Source organism: Aotus nancymaae, unplaced genomic scaffold (genome assembly GCF_030222135.1).
Source record: "Aotus nancymaae isolate 86718 unplaced genomic scaffold, 86718_ANA_hifiasm-v0.15.2.pri h1tg000014l, whole genome shotgun sequence".
NCBI lineage: Eukaryota > Metazoa > Chordata > Mammalia > Primates > Aotidae > Aotus > Aotus nancymaae.
In genome coordinates, this window is record NW_026988425.1 from 70,059,227 (window position 1) to 70,078,261 (window position 19,035).

Below are 19,035 nucleotides of genomic sequence, written 5' to 3' on the forward strand. Positions count from 1 at the left end.
TTTGGATTCTTATCTGAAAAAATGGTATCCTATTTTTAAAACTCAATCCATGCTTATGAAGCAAAATACATAGACTTCAAATAGAACCTAACAGATTATAGTTCTCTGTCATAAACTCTATGTGGTTTAATGACAAAAGGTAATTTAAAAATTTTATAAAGTATGAAATAAACAATTTTATTAGATACACTCATTTATTTGACATATTGAATTAGACAAAGAAATATGTATGTAACTAGAGAAAAACAATCACATTCTCATACTACTTTAACACACAGCAGTGGTTAAAAATAATGAATTGTAAAATGAACCCCAGGGTTTAATGTAAAAACCACCCCATACAAGAAAAGTTTCAGGCTTCTAACTTCATTGAATCCAGTACTAAACGTGCTTCTTTATATTCCTCAGCTTCTTCCAAGTCTTTTTCATTTTCCTAAAATGAAATACAATAAAATTAAGTTTATCCTTTTCAAAGTTCAGTACTTTGTTATTTACTCAAAATTACCAACCATTAACGTAAATCACTAAAAAATTAAAAGTAAAAAATCCCAAGCCTCATCTAAACATATTGTAATTCCACAGGTTTCCCACATTCTGCTCCTTCTTTACAAGGAAAGGAAGAAATAACTGGTGGTTTTGTTTCACTGTATATATTCTCATATAGTAAGTGAATAACAGTCATCTAAAGCTATCAGCATTATGTAAATTAAATAAAAAACCTCAGAAGAGTTTATTCTCATTTTGTTGACCCATCATCATCATACAAAAGAGAAAAGTATAAAAGGAAAATTTACTAACATGTTACATATATGAAACAGCATTCAGGCCAAAATAATCCTCCAACTATTCACAATGACAAAGAAGGCTTCTGATGTCACAACAGAGTTAAATATAATCTTTGAATTAAACAAATGAATTGCCTGCTTGCTAATGGGTATATACCTTACACTAAAGGAAATAAAATACGTCGTTTATTTTCTGATATTTAAAGATTGAGTTTTTCCATAATAATGATATACAGGAAACTTTTACTAATATATTGTATTGATAATAGACAAATGAAATAATATAATCTGAATTTCTCTACATAGGAAATTTTGTTTGACTTTTAAATGAAGCTATGGTTAGCAATTTATGTCAGGTCAATAAAAGATGGAGATATACAAACAGAGAGTAGACAAAATAAAGTATGTGTGAATTTAATATGAAAAGTTAAAGCAAAAGGATGGAGAATTTGCTTAGCTCAAACTATAGGTAAGAATTTCTTAAACCTCTGCATTACACCTTAAACACATCTTTGTTTTCTGTTAGTAAATATAAGCTCTTCAAGAGCAGAGGTACCATTCCTCACACACAAATACATCACCCAAAACCATTATTTTTTTCAAGCAATTTCTATTACTTTCTCAACTACTAAATTCATGAGAGAAAAAAGCATTTAAACTGTCAAGAAATACAAATGGTGATTCCTGTCTTAGATAGTATTTTAACAGTTATTATTTCCTGCTTTATCTACCTTCTGTATCACAAGGCATTTATACCAGCAAGTATAAGTGTTATCCAACTCCAAGTTAACATAAGGGGACTACCTAAATTACCAGGTTTTTCCCCCTCTCTCAAATTGATTTAGGTTTGAATGTGAAATAATTTCAGACCCTTTTAATAACAGCCCAAATTCTTTTGAAATATTAGTTCTTTTAAAACTTCAGTCAGTCAACTCATCCTCAATGTGTCAAAAGATAGTTATGTATGAAAATCAAATAATCAAGACATTGCTGGACAATACTGGTACTATCATAACTTAAATTTAACTAGCTAAATTTTAGTAAATTGAGGAAGCATGGTACAAAATAGTACTTTTACAGAAACATAACTCAAAACACAATTTAAACACCATTAATTATTTTAAAAGATAGCAGCATAAAGGGCAAGTGAATAAGAAATACCACCACTAATTCTCAGTGTTAAATATTTAAACTTTTGGCTTTCCATGTATTGGATTGAAAAACAAGTTTTTAAATATAAGACACAGAAGTCTTTACTTACTAATATCTGTTGAAGATCCAAATATGCAGCTTCCAACCTGCGCTGGCAATCTGGGATCATCATCCGGGATTCTTGTAGGATCTCTACCTAGAATGAGAATCTCTGTGAGATGTTCAGAGATGGCAGAACCTGTATGTGTTTAGCTCATATGTTGGTAAATATATACTTATTATGAAGAATCAGAAAAAAGTTATGGTTATGTTAAATGGTTCAATATTTTAACTTAAATTGTGTTTATTAGAAGTTAGAAAGAAAGACCATCATACAGTAAAACCTACAAAGTACAAGTTTCAGAACTAAATCTCTTTGGTAATCACCTTCTCATACCAAGTGAAAGTTAACTGGAAAAGCTTTTCATAGAGCATTTATTTTAAAAGGCTATTTAAAATAAACTATTTCCCCCCACTGTCACAAATAACCTTTATCCAAAATGGGATCAGCTGGTTACATAAATATCTCCTGCATCTCCTGAGTAATAAAGAAAAACAGTGTTCAGATAATATCACATGGAGATAATTACTGCATGAAAAAAGTTATCGAGTTATTGATCACACTGTGTGCACACTGCAGGAGGTTCACACTGAAAGAGAGAGGTAAAGAAAAATGAAAAGCGAAGACCAGCAGGTTCATATTTTTGATGCTTATCATGCATAAAAAGTTATTACTTATCCTCGTGCTTCATTTTAGGGAAGAGATTATTCTCCCCATGCAATGTGAGCCAAATTACCAATGTGGCACCCCTCTGAATCTAAACTTCTTGCCTATTCCTCCTGATGACAGGCACTACAGAATTAAACAAAGAAATATGTATTCTAGAGGAAATTTCTGGACGTAAAATCCATTATTCAAAACTGGACTACAACAAATCAAATCATAAAAGAAAAAAAATCAAATCAATGACAAGGAAACCCAATTGATAACAGTACATAAGTTAGTGTCACATGTTGGACTTCAAATAGGGCTTTTACTTAGGATAGTAGGAAGCTTTATTTCCTCAAACTATTCTCAGAAAGATAAAGTGACCTTGATGGACAGTGGAAGAAATCACAACATGGAATTCCTTGAATAAAAATTTACTGACTTTAAATTAAAAAAAAAAAAAAAAGAAAAGAAAGAAACAGAGATCATTTAAGCATTCATTTCCAAAAAATAATGTTTGGTCAAATACCTTCAAAGAAATGGGTAGAAAATGTGAGCTTTTTACTAAGGAGATTATCAAGCTCATATAAAATAAAAAGGAATGATATAATTTAATGGTAATAACACTGTATTTTAATAGAAACTTTAAGTCCCAGTGCCTTCTTCCTTTCTCCAATAGTTTTGTCATAGGTCATGTTGAAAACAAAAATCTGAATTATAACATACAAAGAAGTTCTTTATTCACATCTATTTTCTCAGGTGGAAATCTATTGCTGAACTTAAACCTTATTTACTAATAAGGCACACGTTGAAAATTTCAAACATAACATCAAGACTTTACTTCGGAGCTAATCATACTATTAATCACTGCCATTAAATTACTTCTGTGTATCTGGTTAATTTGAATATATGTGAAAAACCAGTGACAGGAACATTTCATATTGGATTATTCATACTTCCTTTCCTATGGAATTTCCTTCAGAATGGTTACAGGAATTAAACAAGATGAAATAAATATAAAGAAGTAGGTCAAATCCATGACAAGTCAAAAAATGTATTTGTAAAAAAAATTTTTTAGCCTTTAGCCACCAAAAAAAACTTTAAACAATGCCATCCAAAATAACTTATATTCATTATAATTCTATCTATTATTATAGATCAAGAATCCTCAGTCTATCAGAACAGGACTCTGACTTACACAGGGCCAAAGCTCAAGCTCTCCCATATACTACCCCATTCACTCTATAAGTTTATTGTATGTCCTCTAGATGCCAGGTACTGGGGATACAAAAATGAAAAAGAAAAGGTCTCTGTCCTCCAATCCATAAGTCTAGGTGTATTAACATGAAAACAAACATTTCAGATTGCTTCAAGAAGATCATGACACAGAGAGCCAAAGAAACACAGTGATGACTATGATTTGGAATCCACAAACCACATCTTCATCAGAGCCATAATATTTTACCTTGGGACAATGAATTGCAAATGTCTGGAATGATTTAAAAAAACAGTAATATAAGGTGTGATTATATATGAAAAGATACCCCCCAAAACACCTAAACTTAGCTAAACGAATATTATCTTTCAAAGTGTTCCACTTGGAAGGTAGTATTCAAATGAATTGTGCCTCTGTTTATAATACTGTCAAATCAACTGTCAGTTTATTCTAATGCTGACTATGATAAGTCTGAGCTTAATACAGGATCTTGGCACAGACTGGGAGGTGCAAAGAACCTTAGAGGAACAAACACAACAGGATGCCGTCCTAACTGATGTCTAATTGTTTCTAAAACAAGTTATGGTTTTATAAGGGGTATTTGTTCAGTAAAATGAAAGTTGGGAGTTAGTTTAGCAAGGTTCAGGTTATAACAATGAATAAGTAGCTGAACCTAAAATCTAATCAATTTCCTTTAAAATCAAACATATATAAATTGAAAAGGAAATACCCTAATTGGCAGATCTTCATTTTAGAATCAAGCATATATAAATTGAATCTTTAGATTTCCTTTAAAATCCAACATATATAAATTGAAAAGGAAATACCCTAATTGGCAGATCTTCATTTTAGAATCAAACATTTATATTGAATCTTTAGATTTCCTTTAGAATCAAACATATATAAATTGAAAAGGAAATACCCTAATTGGCAGATCTTCATTTTTGTCAGAAGGAAGAGTTCTGTGAAATAATCTGGCCAATGTCAATCAAGCTCCTAGGTTATTGCTTGATTGCGATGAGGTTTCTAGCTTCTTTAAGAATCCAGATCATCCATCAGAAGCTAGCTATACCTATAGCTATAATAATCAATAAATACTCTAATATTGGCTATTGGCTGCCTCTGCAAACAATGGCATCAGTTTGCCAGACTGAGCTCTAAAGAAATCCAGAGATTACTGGAATAATGGTTAAGTCTTTCCTTAAGATAGTAGTAAAATATTAATGCACTCACTTGTCAAGAAATCAATTTGACTTGTTATTGTCAAATGGGTAAGATTGTAAGAAGAATCTTAAGTCAAAGAAAAAAACAAGCTCTTTGGACCCTTAAGCTCTCATGTATCAATAATTACTTTAAAGGTAAATGATGTAAATACACTAGTTAAAAGGCAGAGATTAGTGGATTAAACCCAACAACATGCTGTCTGTAAGAAACTCACTTCAAACATAATAAAAAAATAAAAGGATGGGAAAAAATATGTAATGTAAACATTAATTTAAAAAATCGGGGCTAGGCATGGTGGCTTATTCCTATATAATCCCAGCACTTTGAGAGGCCAAGGCAGGAAGATTGCTTGAGGCCAGTAGTTTGCAACCAGCCTGGGCAACACAGTGAAGCCCTGTCTACAAAAAATAAAATTAGGTGAGTGTGGTAGCACATGCATGTAGTTCTAGCTACTCAAGAGGCTGAGGCAGGAGGATCACTTAAGTCTAGGATCTGGGAAATTACAATGAGCTATGATTGTGAGAATGTACTCCAGCCTAGGCAAAAGAGAGAGACCTTGCCTCCAAAAAGCCAAAAAATCAGGAGTGGCTAAACTAATATCAGATAAAGTAAACTTCAAAGCAAAAAAATTATTACAGACAAAGAGGGATGTTACATTATCATAAAATTATCAATCTACCAAGAAAACATAGTGATAATAGATGTGTATACATTAAACAACAGAGCTTTAAAATATGTAAAACAAAAACTGATAGAGCTGAAACAAAAAACAGACAAATCCATATACAGAGCTGGGGATTTCAATACCCTACTCTCAGCAATTGATAGAAATATTAGATAAAAATCAGTAAAGATACAAAAGAACTGAACAACACTAACGAACAAGGTGTAAATGACCTTTATAGAATACTCTACCTCAGAAGGGAGAATACAATGTTCTAATAAATAACGAGAATACAAATACTTTTCAAGTGCCCATGAAATATTTACTGAAGTAAACCATATTCTGGATCAAAAAACCCCAACAATAACAAAAACCCCAACAAACTGAAAAGAAATGAAATCCTACATAATATGTTCTCTGACCATAATGGAGTAAAATTAAAAATCATAACAGAAAGAAGGAAAACCTCTACTTAGAAATTAAACAACATACTTGTAAGTAGCCCATGGGCCAACAAAAAAGTCTCAAATAAAGACATAGAGAAATGGAAATGAAAATATAACATGTCAAATGTTATGAGATGCAGCTAAAGCAGTGTCTGTTGGGAAATTTACAGCACTAAATGCTTACATTAATAAAAAGGAAAGGTCTGAAATTAATAATCTAAGTCTTGTTTCAAGAACCTAAAAAAGAAGAGAAAATAAACCTAAAACAAGCAGAAGGAAGGAAATAATAATAAGAGCAGAAATCAATGAAATTTAAAACAGAAAAGCAATAGACAAAACTGTGTGAAACAAAAAGCTAGTTTTGGCTGAACGCAGTGGCTCATGCCTGTAATCCTAACACTTTGGGAGGTCAGAGCAGGCAGATCACTGGTGCCCAGGAATTCAAGACCAGCCTGGGCAACATTGGCAATACCCCATCTCTACCAAAAATTAGCAAGGTATGGTGACACACATCTGTAGTCCCAATTATTTGGCAGGCCAAAGTGGGAGGATCGCTTGAGCCTGGGGGGTTAAGGGTGCAGTGAGCCATGATTGCACCACTGCACTCCAGCTTGGGGGACAGAGTGAAACCCTGTCTCAAAAAAATAGTAATAAAATCAAAAACCCAAAAGGCTGGTTTCTTGAAAAGAAAAAAAAACATTGATAAACGTTTAGCAAGACAGAGATGAAGTGAAAAGGCACAAATCACCCAAAGCAGTCCAAAATAGAGGATATTACAGATCTTGTAACTATTAAAAGAAGAAATATTATAAATGATGTTATAATACTGTTCATAATGCCCATAAACAACTTAGAAAAAATGGACCAATTCCTTAAAAACTACCAAGTACCCAAACTTAACTATTTAAATAGTCCTATTAATCAATTACTACAGAAACTGAAGTTGTAATTTATTTGTTGTTGTTAATTTAAAAAATACTTTTTCTCCAATGTTCTGCTGAATAAAGTTGTAATTTAAAAGTTCCTACAAAAGAGCTCTCCAGGCCCAGACAATTTCAATAGACAAGTCTACCATTTAAATAACAACACCAATTTTACATAAATCCTTCAAGAAAACAGAAAAGAAGGGAACCCTTCCCAAATGATTTTATGAAATCAGTATTAACTTTACACCAACACCATACAAAGACAGCACAAAAAAGAAAATTGCCTCAACAAATTAGCAAATTGAATTCAGCAATGTATACAAAGAATTATTTATATATCAGTATCAAGTAGGATTCATTCTAGGTATGCAAGGATGGTTAAACATTTGACAATCAATCCATGTAATTCACAACAGGTCTAAGAAAGAAAATGAATATAATTGTAGAACTAATAAGTGAGTTCAGCAAGGTGAGTTTGCAAGTTACAAGATCAACACACAAAAAAAATCAACTGCATTTTGTATCTAACAACAAATATGTTATGTGGAAACCAAAACAAAAAAAATACCATTTGCAAGAGCGTCCAAAAAAAAAAAAAGAAATACTTAGCTAAACATTTATAATGTGTAGAATCTGTATGCTGAAAATTATAAAATGCTGATGAAGGAAATCAAGACCTAAATAAATTGAAAAGACTTATCATGTCCATTAACTGGGACATCAATTTGTCCCAAACTGATGTATAGGTTTAATGCAATTCCTATGAAAAGGTGTTTTATAGATACAGACAAGCTTATTTAAAAATTTACATGAAAAGGCAAAACAATCTAGAAAAGCTAAAATAATTTTGAAAAAAAGAAAAGGAATATAGTAAATACTCATTCTTCCCCAATGTTAAGATTTACTACATCAGCATACAATCAAGACAGTGTAGTATTGTTAAAGGGACAAAGATTAATGAACCAGAATAGAGAACACAAAAGTAAACCCACACAAATATGCCCAACTATTTTTTGACACAGATGCAAAAGCAATTTTCAATGAAGGGAGGACAGCCTTTTCAACAAATGCTGCTGGAGCAACTGGACATTGACTGGCAAAAATATGACTCACAAACCGAACGTAACACCTTATATACAAATCACCTCAAAAAATTGAAGACTTAAATCATACAACTTTTAGGAAAAATAAAAATAGAAAATCTTTGGGACCTACGACAAGCGAAGATGCCTTAGCTCTGACACCAAAAGTATGATTCATAAAAGGAAGTACCGATAAACTGGATGTTCTCAAATTTAAAACTGTTGGCTGTACGTGATGGCTCATGCCTGTAATCCCAGCACTTTGGGAGGCCAAGGCAGGCAGATCACATGAGGTCAGGAGTTAAAGACCAGTCTGACCAACACAGTGAAACCCCATCACTACAAAAAATACAAAAATTAGCTCGGCATGGTGGCAGGCACATATAATGCAGGCTAGTAGGGAGGCTGAGGCAGGAAAACCGCTTGAACCTGGGAGGCAGAGGTTGCAGTGAGCTGAGATCGCACCACTGCATTCCAGCCTAGTCGACAGAGTTAGGCTCGGCCTCAAAAAAAAAAAATTGGCCAGTCATGGTGGCACATGCCTGTAGTCCTGGCTACTTGAGAGGCTAAGGCAGAGGGATTGTACAAACCCAGGAGGTGGAGGTTGCAGTGAGCCGAGATCTCCCGACTACACTCCAGTCTGGGCGGCAGAGCAAGATTCTGTCTCAAAACAAAAATAGAAACAAAAAAAAACCTGTTTTTCTGTCAAAGACACTGTTAAGAGAATAAAAAGACAAACTACAGACAGAAACATCTACAAACCACATATCTGACAAAGGGCATATATCTAGAATATGCAATGAACTCTCAAAACTCAAAAGTGAAAAAAACAACAACAACAAAGCATCCCAGTAGTTGACATTTCAACGAAGAGGATATACAAACAGCAAATAAGCACATGAAAAAACATTCAACATTATTAGCCATTATGGAAATGTAAATTAAAAGCACAACGAGCTATCACTATAAAGCTATCATATAGTTGATGGCTAAATCTAAAATTAAAAAATAGAAATCACACTGAATGCTGGTGAGGATGTAGAGAAATTGAATCATTGCTGGTGGGAACATAAAATAGTACAGCTACTCTGGAAAAGAGTTTGGTAGTTTCTTTTAAAACAAGAACCACATGCATACAACCTAGTAACTGCACTCTTTCAGGCATTTATCCTACAGAAATGAAAACTTACGTTCAAGAATACAGAACTCAGAAATAAACCCAAATACTTATAGCCAACTATCTTTGACAAAGCAAACAAAAACATAAAGTGGGGAAAGGACACTCTTTTCAACAAATGGTGCTGGAACAACTGGCTAGCCCCATATAGAAGAATGAAACTGGACCTTCATCTCTCACCTTATACAAAAATCATCTCCAGATGGATTAACAACTTAAATCTAAGACCTGAAACCATAAAAATTGTAGAAGATAACATTGGAAAAACTCTTGGAAAAACTCTTCTAGGCATTGGCTTAGGCAAGGATTTCATAACTAAGAACCCAAAAGCAAATACAATAAAAACAAAGATAAATAGCTGAGGTTTAATTAAAGAGCTTTTGTATGGCAAAAGGAACAGTCAGCAAAGTAAACAGACAACCCACAGAGTGGGAAAAAATCTTCACAATCTATACATCTGACAAGAGACTAATATCCAGAATCTATAACAAACTCAAACAAATTAGCAAGAAAAAAACAAACAATCCCATCAAAAAGTGGGCTAAACAATACAAACAGACAATTCTCAAAAGATATACAAATGGCCAACAAACAAATGAAAAAATGTTCAACATTACTAATGAACAGGGAAATGCAAATCAAAAGAACAATGCAATACCACCTTACTCCTGCAAGAATGGCCATAATAAATAAAATAAAAAAAATAATAAATGTTGGTGTGGATGTGGTGAACAGGGAACACTTCTACACTGCTGGTGGGAATGTAAACCAGTACATCCACCATAGAAAACATTGCGGAGATTCCTTAAAGAAATAAAAGTAGGACTACCATTTGATCCAGCAATCCCACTAATGGGTATCTACCCAGAGGAAAAGAAGTCATTATATGAAAAAGATACTTGCACATGCATGTTTATAGCAGCACAATTCATAATTACAAAAATGTAGAACCAACCCAAATGCCCATCAATCAATGAGTAAAGAAACTGTGATAGTATTCCATTGTGTATATGTGTACGTGTGTGTGTGTGTGTGTGTGTGTGTATATACATATAGAAGAATGAATATACACGATGGAATACTACTCAGACATAAAAAGAAATGAGTTAATGGCATTCGCAGCAACTTGGATGGGATTGGAGACTATTATTCTACATGAAGTAACTCAGGAATGGAAAACCAAACATCATATGTTCTCATTCAGAAGTGGAAGCTAAGCTATGAGGATACAAAGGCATAAGAATGACACAACAGACCTTAGGGACTCAGAGGGAAAGGGTGGGACCGGGGTGAGGGAAAAAAGACTACAAATCAGGTTCAGTGGATACTGCTCGGGTGATGGGTGCACCAAAATCTCAAAAATCACCACTAACGAACTTACTCATGTAACAAACATTACCTGTTCCCCAATAACCTAGGGAAATTTTAAAAAGTAAAGTAAAAGAAGTCAAATTATCTTTCTTCACTGATGCCAGCTTGGGCAAGAGAGAGCCCCCATTGCCCAACATAATTTATTAATATTAAAAAATAAAATAAGGGGGACATACTATATCTACACATCTATTTACTAATCCTCCCTCAATTTATGAGTATCTGACACACAAATGTCTTTTATATGCAAAGTGCTACATCACGAATAAAGGAAGGCAGCCTTGCCTAAAAGTTTAATAAAATAAGAAGGCTCTCTTCCTAGAAAGCCAAAGGAAGAGAGAGCCAACAAGATGTTTCAGGTGCTGCTGCATTTCTTTTGCACAGCAGAAAGCAACTCCCTACAAAAAAGTCTATTTTAAATGATTGATTAATTTTGCTGAATTAACCCTAAGTGTGATTACCAGTTACACCACAACTTACGTGAAAAAACAACTGTGAGTTCATAAAGCTGATTTTAAAAATAAATTTTAAGATATAGTTTGTATAAGCTGGCTCACACTCTCTTTTTTTAAAACTGTCATCTGGAAATTATTTTAAATGTATCTAACACTAGATTTTAAGTAGAAGACCAAGTGACCTGAGGTACATTTTATAGAGATTAATTGGGTTGTTGTGGTGGGGAAGCAATGGAAGATGTCAAGAGTGAAAGAAGTATGCCAACTGAGAGGCTCCTGCAATAAATAGTACAAGCAAGAGATGACAGTGGACTGGACTAGAATAATGGCAGTAGAGAGAAATATAGAGAGATTAAGAAATAGGAGGTACTAGCCAGGTGTGGTGGCTCACGCCTGTAATCCTAGCACTTTGGGAGGCCAAGGTGGGCAGATCACCTGAGGTCAGGAGTTCAACAGTTCGGCCAACATGGCAAAACCCCCTCTCTACTAAAAATACAAAATTAGCCAAGTGTGGTGGCGCATGCCTGTAATCCCAGCTACTCGGGATGCTGCGGCAGAATTGCCTGAGCCCAGGAGGTGAAGGTTACGGCGAACTGAGATCACACCACTGCACTCCAGCCTGGGCAACAGAGTGAGACTCTGTATCAAAAAAAAAAAAAAAAAAAAAAAAAGAAAAGAAAGGAAAAAGAAAGAAATAGGAAATAGGAGATGCTGATATTAGATGTGATTATTAGAAAGAGAGAAAAATATGAAGAGGGGACTAACTAAATTTTTGGCTTGGGTATCTGGTGAGTGGATGTACCATTTACTGAGATGAGAAAAAGAAGAAATAGTGTTTTGTTTGAGGGAGTAGGTTGGGTTAGTGTGAAATCAAGATTTTAATATTGAAAACCTCAGAGGATATGTCAAGTTTCAAGGTGAAAGTGGTAACTTGTGTCAAATGCTATTGAGGTATGTAAGATGAGGAAAAAAAAGTAATAACAAGGTCACTGATTAACAAGGGCTAGGGCACATAATCCACTCTTACAGGAAGGAAGGTGGTACAGATGCAGATAAGTTGATAGATTTTGCAGTAAGAATATGAGAAAGTTCCCTAATAGCCTCTATTTTCTCAATTAATTATGAAGCAAGTGTCAGGGGAGAATGAATGTTCAATATATGCTATGATGGGAATAAAGAAAGTGATGCAGGAGTAAAAAAGAGGGGCACCTAACTCAGACTAGAGGTAAGTGTAGAAGAGACCTCAAAGAAGAACAGAAATTAATAAAGAGAGGGTAGGCAAGGCCAGGAGTAAGAGCATCCCAGACATGCAAAATTTCAGAGGTAAAGAAGAAAGGGCATGTTCAGGGAGCTAAAAGGCACCTAAGAGGTCCAGATAGGGATTGGTAAGAAATGAGGTTAGATAAGCAGATGTCAAAATCAAGAAAAGCCTTGTATGCAATGTTAAGGCCACTGAAATCTGTCATGCAGACAATCAGAAGTGCCATTGAAAAGTGTAATACATATTTTATTTTGGTGGTCTTCACATCAGTTTGGAGAAAATATTTGTGAATTTAAATATATAAGTAATATAAGATTAGTCCATTTTTATATTTGATACTTAAAATTGGAAAGGTAGTAGAGTTTAGTGGTTAAGAGTACAGATACTAGAGCCAGAATGCCTGTGTTCAAACCTTAGCTATGCCAAGTGCAGTGGCTCATGCCTGTAATCCCAATACTTTGGAAGGCTGAGGTGAGGGGATCACTTTAGCCTAGAGGTTAAGACTGCAGTGAGTCATGATCATACCACTGCACTCCAGTCTGGATGACAGAGTGAGACCCTGTCTCAAACAAAACAAACAAAACAAAACCACAGCTATGTCACTTAGCAATTTTGTGATTTGAGCACTTATTTAACCTGTGTTTGACTTTCCTTACCTTTAAATGGAAGTTTTAATAGTAAAAAAGTAAATAATAATATCATCTCAGTCAGAGGACTACTTTAAAAACTACATTAGTTAATATAGCATTCTGTAAATGTTAGCTATTGTTATTTATAATTTTACCTGCTTTTTAATGTCATAATTTTCACCATCTTCAGCTCTCATTTTTTCAATCTTTTCTTCTTGTTGTTTTGCTTCTTTTTCATACATCACTTTTTCTTTGACTAACCTATAAAAAAAGCCAAAAATGTTTCAGAAAATTAGCTTTCTCTCTAGACCATAAGAAACAAAGAAACTGTGTAAATATAAAACATATTATATTTAAAATACCAAAGTAGATACACTAATATACTAGATGGGGGGTGGAGAACAGAAGAAAAAGAGTTTAGTCATAGATATAAGTATGACCTGCCTAACATAAGTACAATCTATCAAAGCATGAAATTCTTAATTTTTAAATTAAAAACCCACTTCAGTATATAATTACAATGTGAAAACGATACTTAAAAATTAGTATATACTAATACAACTGTCTTTTTTTTTTTTAATATGTCTTCCAAACATGTATCTGAAACAGCACAATGGTAAAAGCTCAGTTTACTGGCAGGGAAAAATTCAGTAGATAGCATGTCAAATCCAAAACAAAGAAAGACTGGATTACTTTCAACAACAAAATTGTTTAACAAGTATTTATTTGCACTTAATTTTATGCCAGACTTTCCGTGTGCAAGAAGCTGGGATAGATAACTTATATGTGGTTCTCTCATAGACAAGTGGTGGAAACAAAGTAGTATTTACTTACTAAAGTAAGAAAAAGTACTGAAAAAGAAAGTACATTGGGAAAAGTTTCAACAATATGAAATATTGCAATACAAAGTTCTGATTATCCTTTAGATAATCCAAATTAAATTAACCATAATAGTTTAATCTCCCCTAATTCTGGTTTATTAAAGTTTTAATATAAAAGAATAGTCCAAGAAAATATTAACATTCCTATATACACAGTACCTAAAGAGCAGAAGAAAAAGCTTTCATAGCCCATATGCATTAAAAATAGCTTACTCCATCTGGCTGTTGGCAAGATGGCAAGGATGCAGACTAGTTGGAACCATCAAATATTGCTGATGGCAATCAAAATTGGTGTAGTAGCTTTAGAAAAGTTTTGACTATTCCTCAAAAAGTTAAATAGTGTAGCCATATGTCCTGACAACTGCATTTCTAGGTATATACCCTAGAAAAATGAAAATATATGCCCATAGAAAACATGTCTATGAATGTTTACAGCAACATTATATATGACAGGCAAAATGTGGAAGTCCAATAACCAATGGAAAATGTAGTATATCCATAAAATGGAATACTGGGCAATTAAAAAAAAAAATGAAGTGCTGATTCAAGCTACAACATGGATGAAGCCTGAAAACATGCTAAGTAAAAAAGAAGCCTGACATAAAAGGCTACACATTATGTGATTTTATTATAGGACATATCCAGAACAGGCAAATCTATAGAAATGTAGAGTAGATTAGTGGCCACCTAGGACTGGGGACAACAGGGGAATTGGAAGGGTGATAGCTAAAGGGCATAAGGTTTCTTTTGGGGGTAAGGAACATGTTCTAAAAATGACTGTGGTGACAGTTGCACAACTCTGTGAATATGCTAAATGCCAATAAATTGTAGATTTAAAATGGGTTAATTGTATGGTATGTGAATTATATCTCAATAAAGCTGTTGACAAAAAGGGGAAAAAAAGCTGTGACCACAAAGTCAACTTCAGGGGAAAGCTGCAAGTACTGATCCATTCAAGCATGACAAATGAAACATGTGAATGTCAGATACAGAAATCTGCATTTGATTTATAATTTAAAACTGTTTTAATAATAATTTTCAATATTAAAATATCATTTGAGATATAAAATTTTACAATAAAATCATTAATGCATATCACTAAAGATACTGCTCTAAAAGTTCCCTTTAAATAGTAAAAGAAACTTGTTAGGGCAGAGATGGCAAACTGCCAGGCTGCTTAAATGAAACCTAAACACGATTTGACTCACAATGTTAAAAAGAAGGAATATTTTTTAAAAAACTGTGTTGTTACATTAAAAAGCTGGGAGATTTGACATATACATCTGAATTTCTGGCTTCTCTTGGATGTTTTCATCAGGAAACATGGGGGTTGTATTCCCACTACTGGAGGAAACTAAGTGGTGGCTGTTATCTCTTGTAGAAGGGTTACGTGCTATTCCTTTGCCCCAATTCACATAACCCCCTGTTTCATTAATAGTCAGGCATTATACTTGGTCTTTGTAAGCCTTTGAGTTTTGGACCTGTGAGCATATCATCAATGCAACAGTATTACTATTGTTGTTTTATTATCATTATTATTATATAATCACAATTATTATTCAGAATATCAAGAATATTCAGAAACTACTGGATTAGCAATGAGACTTTCAATACTTCTAAACTTGGTATGTTACTAAACTCCTCTAGTAATGAAAGTAGCTGGAATTGGATAGCCTTAAGAGAGGCCCATTCCATAACATCTTATAATTCAAAGACTTAATTAAACAAGGGTAGGCAGACTATGGCCAGGAAGTCAAATCTGTCCTGTAATCTGTTTTTGTATAGTCTAAGAGCTATGAACAGTTTTTACATTTTTGAATGGTTAAAACTTTTTTTAAAAAATTGTCATATGAAAATATGGAATTCAAAGTTAATATTCATAAATAAAGTTTTATTGGAGCACATATATATAATCTATGGCTGCTTTCATGCAACAAGAGCAGAGAAGAGTAGTTGTGATAGAACCATATGGCCTGCAAAACCTAAAATATAATATCTGATCTTTTACAAAAAAGGGTTGCTGATACCTGACTTGAAAGACTTCCACTTAATTCTGTCCAACACCTACTTAACTATATTAGCATCAACACACTACACTGAAGCCATTTACTTGCTAGGTCTTAAGTTCCTTGAAGAGAGGATTAGGTTGTATTCATATTGAATAATTGATCTTCTTACATAGTAGGCACTCAATGTTGGCTGAATGAATAAAAAGTTGAGTCTAGAAATCTCACTGTTGCCTTTTAATATTTTCAATTTAAAGATAGAAATATATATTGATAAAACAATTCTGAAGCAGAAAAAAGTGATTCACAAAAATTGAGTAATAAGAACAACATGGTGACTTCTGAAGAAGTATACAACAGAAGAAGAGGATTCTATGCCCAGGCCCACAGATAATTCTGATTGATAATCCAAGTCATCCTGCTTCATTGCGCTTGTCTATGAAAAACAACAGCAATGGCTCCAGCAACACTAAAGAGTTACTTAACTACCTATCACATGAGATAAGTAAAGGTGCTGCATATTTGCATGGTTATTGACATATCAAAATAAATACAAATTACGTTTTTGCTTAAAAAGTTGTATTTTGTAAAATGGCCCAGGAAACAAGTTATTGAATAGCATGTATTGCCCTGAAAAAGAAAAAAAAAAAAAAATCACTCATTTAGTGAGAACGCAGTAATGCCAGCATGTAAAACTATAGTGAATAAAGGCTATGGTAAAATGTGGTATGAGAAATAATAAAGGTTCCACTGTTATACAATACAAATCAATGTACTGATGACAAGTCAGATGATGCTGAAGAGGTTTTATAAAGTATATATACAACTTGAATTTCAGTAAATATCATCAAATTACTTTCCAAGTAGTTTCATCAGTTGATATTCAACCTGTAGTGTATGAAATTTCCTACTTCTTGGCATCCTGGTGAACTGAGATTGTCAGAATTATTAAACTTCTGACAATCAGAAGAGTGTGAAATAGTATTTCTATTACGGTTTGAAATATTTCTCTAATAAGGTTGAGTATCTTTATGCTTATTAAAATAGTAGTTATTGGATAAATATTTGTTGAATCAATGAATTAATAACTTCTGGTGAATTTGGCTCTTTTCTCATTTGTAGGAATGCCTAAGATTTAATAAGAAAATGAAAGACAAGTATGTATTTTAAAATTTGTAACTAAGATATTTTTCTATAATGTACATATGTACATATTTATAAAAATAAAAAATTATAAAAACCAATATTTCAAAAATCACTCCTAATCACTACCAATTCAAAATACACATAATTCTGAAACCCAAAAGGTTTTTTAAAAAATAACATTGTTTTATTATTAGACACAACTCATTTAGCAGTGAAGTGTGACCTCAAATGAGGTAACATGATTTATAGAATTTATGTGTACCATTTAATGTGAATAGTCATGTTTCACTGCAGAAATATTACTGTGTATGATTATAGAGAACTTTTCTAGATGCTATTATGGAAATATATATTACTTCTATAAAATTCAAAAAAATCACAAACACATATGGGCCCAAGGGTTTTCAAAATAAGGGATTATGGACCTGTATTAACATTTTGAGTACTGTCCACTAGTCTTTTTCTCTTAATGTATGTGTGAAAATTTACATTTAGATATATAAAAAAAAATTTGGGCCAGGTTCAGTGGCTCACACCTGTAATCCCAACACTTTGGGAGGCTGAGGCAAGAGGATCACTTGAGGCCGGGAGTCTGAGACCAACCTGGGCAATATGGCGAGATTTCATCTCTACAAAAAAGTTTTTAAAATTAGCCAGGCATGGTGGCATGGATCTGTAGCTCCAGCTACTCAGGAGTCTGAGGTGGGAGGATCCCTAGAGTCTAGAGAGTCAAGGATGCAGTACGCTATAATTGTGCCAATGCATTCCAGCCCAAATAACAGAGCAAGACTGTCTCAAAAAGTATATAATAATATTAATAAATAACAATAATTTGGATAATAAATCACTTCCAATGTCATTCAATGTTCTTTGAAAATATAGCTGTTAGTGATTGTGAAGTATTTCACAGCACTAAGATGACAGCATATTGAAGCATTATTCTGTTGGATATTTAACTCATTCCCATATTATAAATAATACTGTGATGAACATTCCTACCTATACATTTTATAGACATGAAATATTTTCTTCCTAAAAAAATTTTTAAATACATAGTGCATAATAGTGAAATAGCATAGTGCAATTAGACTAACTCCTTTTCCCGTCAACCAGTGATCATTTCCTAACACTTACTTTTTCTACTAATGTGATAACTCAAATTTTGTCATTAGATTATTAGTGAACAACAAAATGCAAATATTAAATCAATCTACTCCTATCTTAGCCCACTATCTGATATTTTATTTCAGTCAAAGAAAATACAGCAGATTTCACCATTTAAACATTAATAAGCATATTAAAACTTTTACCACAAAAAAGTAAAATTAAAAAGAGAGAAATGAAACACCACAGGAAAATAAAATAAATCTGACAGGTTTATTATATAACCCACAGCAGTTATAGAGTGGAAACAAAGCAAATAAAGAACTTGTTTTTTAAGAAGAAATTTCCCAAAGCTAGAAAAGAAAGCAATCTTAACTGAAAGGGCTTCATAAGTGTCTTTTAGAAGTAAGCAGAATCCATTTAAAAAACAAAAAACAAAAATAAAAATCTATGTACATGAAGAATTTCCAGTGGCTCACACCTGTAATCCCAGGACTCTGGGAGGCCAAGGTGGGAGGATGAGTTGAGGTCAGGAGTTCGAGACCAGCCTGGCCAACATGGTGAAGCACCATCTTTACTAAAAATACAAAAATTAGTGGGGCGTGGTGGCAAGCACCTGTAATCCCAGCTACTCAGGAGGCTGAGGCAGGAGAATTGCTTGAACCCAGGAGGCGGAGGTTGCAGTGAGCCAAGATCATACCATTGCATTCCAGCCTGGGCAAAAGAGTGAAACTCCATCTCAAAAATTAAAAAAAAAAAAAC

General features: G+C 33.4%; 1 protein-coding gene across 2 annotated transcripts in view; it reads right to left on the bottom strand.

The window, feature by feature from the left end:
- Positions 1–263: 263 nt before the first annotated feature.
- The window catches only part of TBCA (tubulin folding cofactor A), a 74,710-nt gene continuing 55,938 nt past the window's right edge, over positions 264–19,035 (bottom strand). Inside the window, exons 2-4 of one of the 2 annotated variants that reach the window (XM_012462119.2) lie at positions 13,292–13,397; positions 2,047–2,133; positions 264–433 (exon numbers count right to left, since the gene is read on the bottom strand). In XM_012462119.2, the coding sequence (XP_012317542.1) occupies positions 353–433; positions 2,047–2,133; positions 13,292–13,397 (274 nt within the window). In that variant the 3' untranslated portion in view covers positions 264–352. Of the gene's footprint in view, positions 434–1,890; positions 2,134–13,291; positions 13,398–19,035 lie in introns of those variants that run through there. The other variant, XM_012462118.2, reaches the window with a different exon arrangement.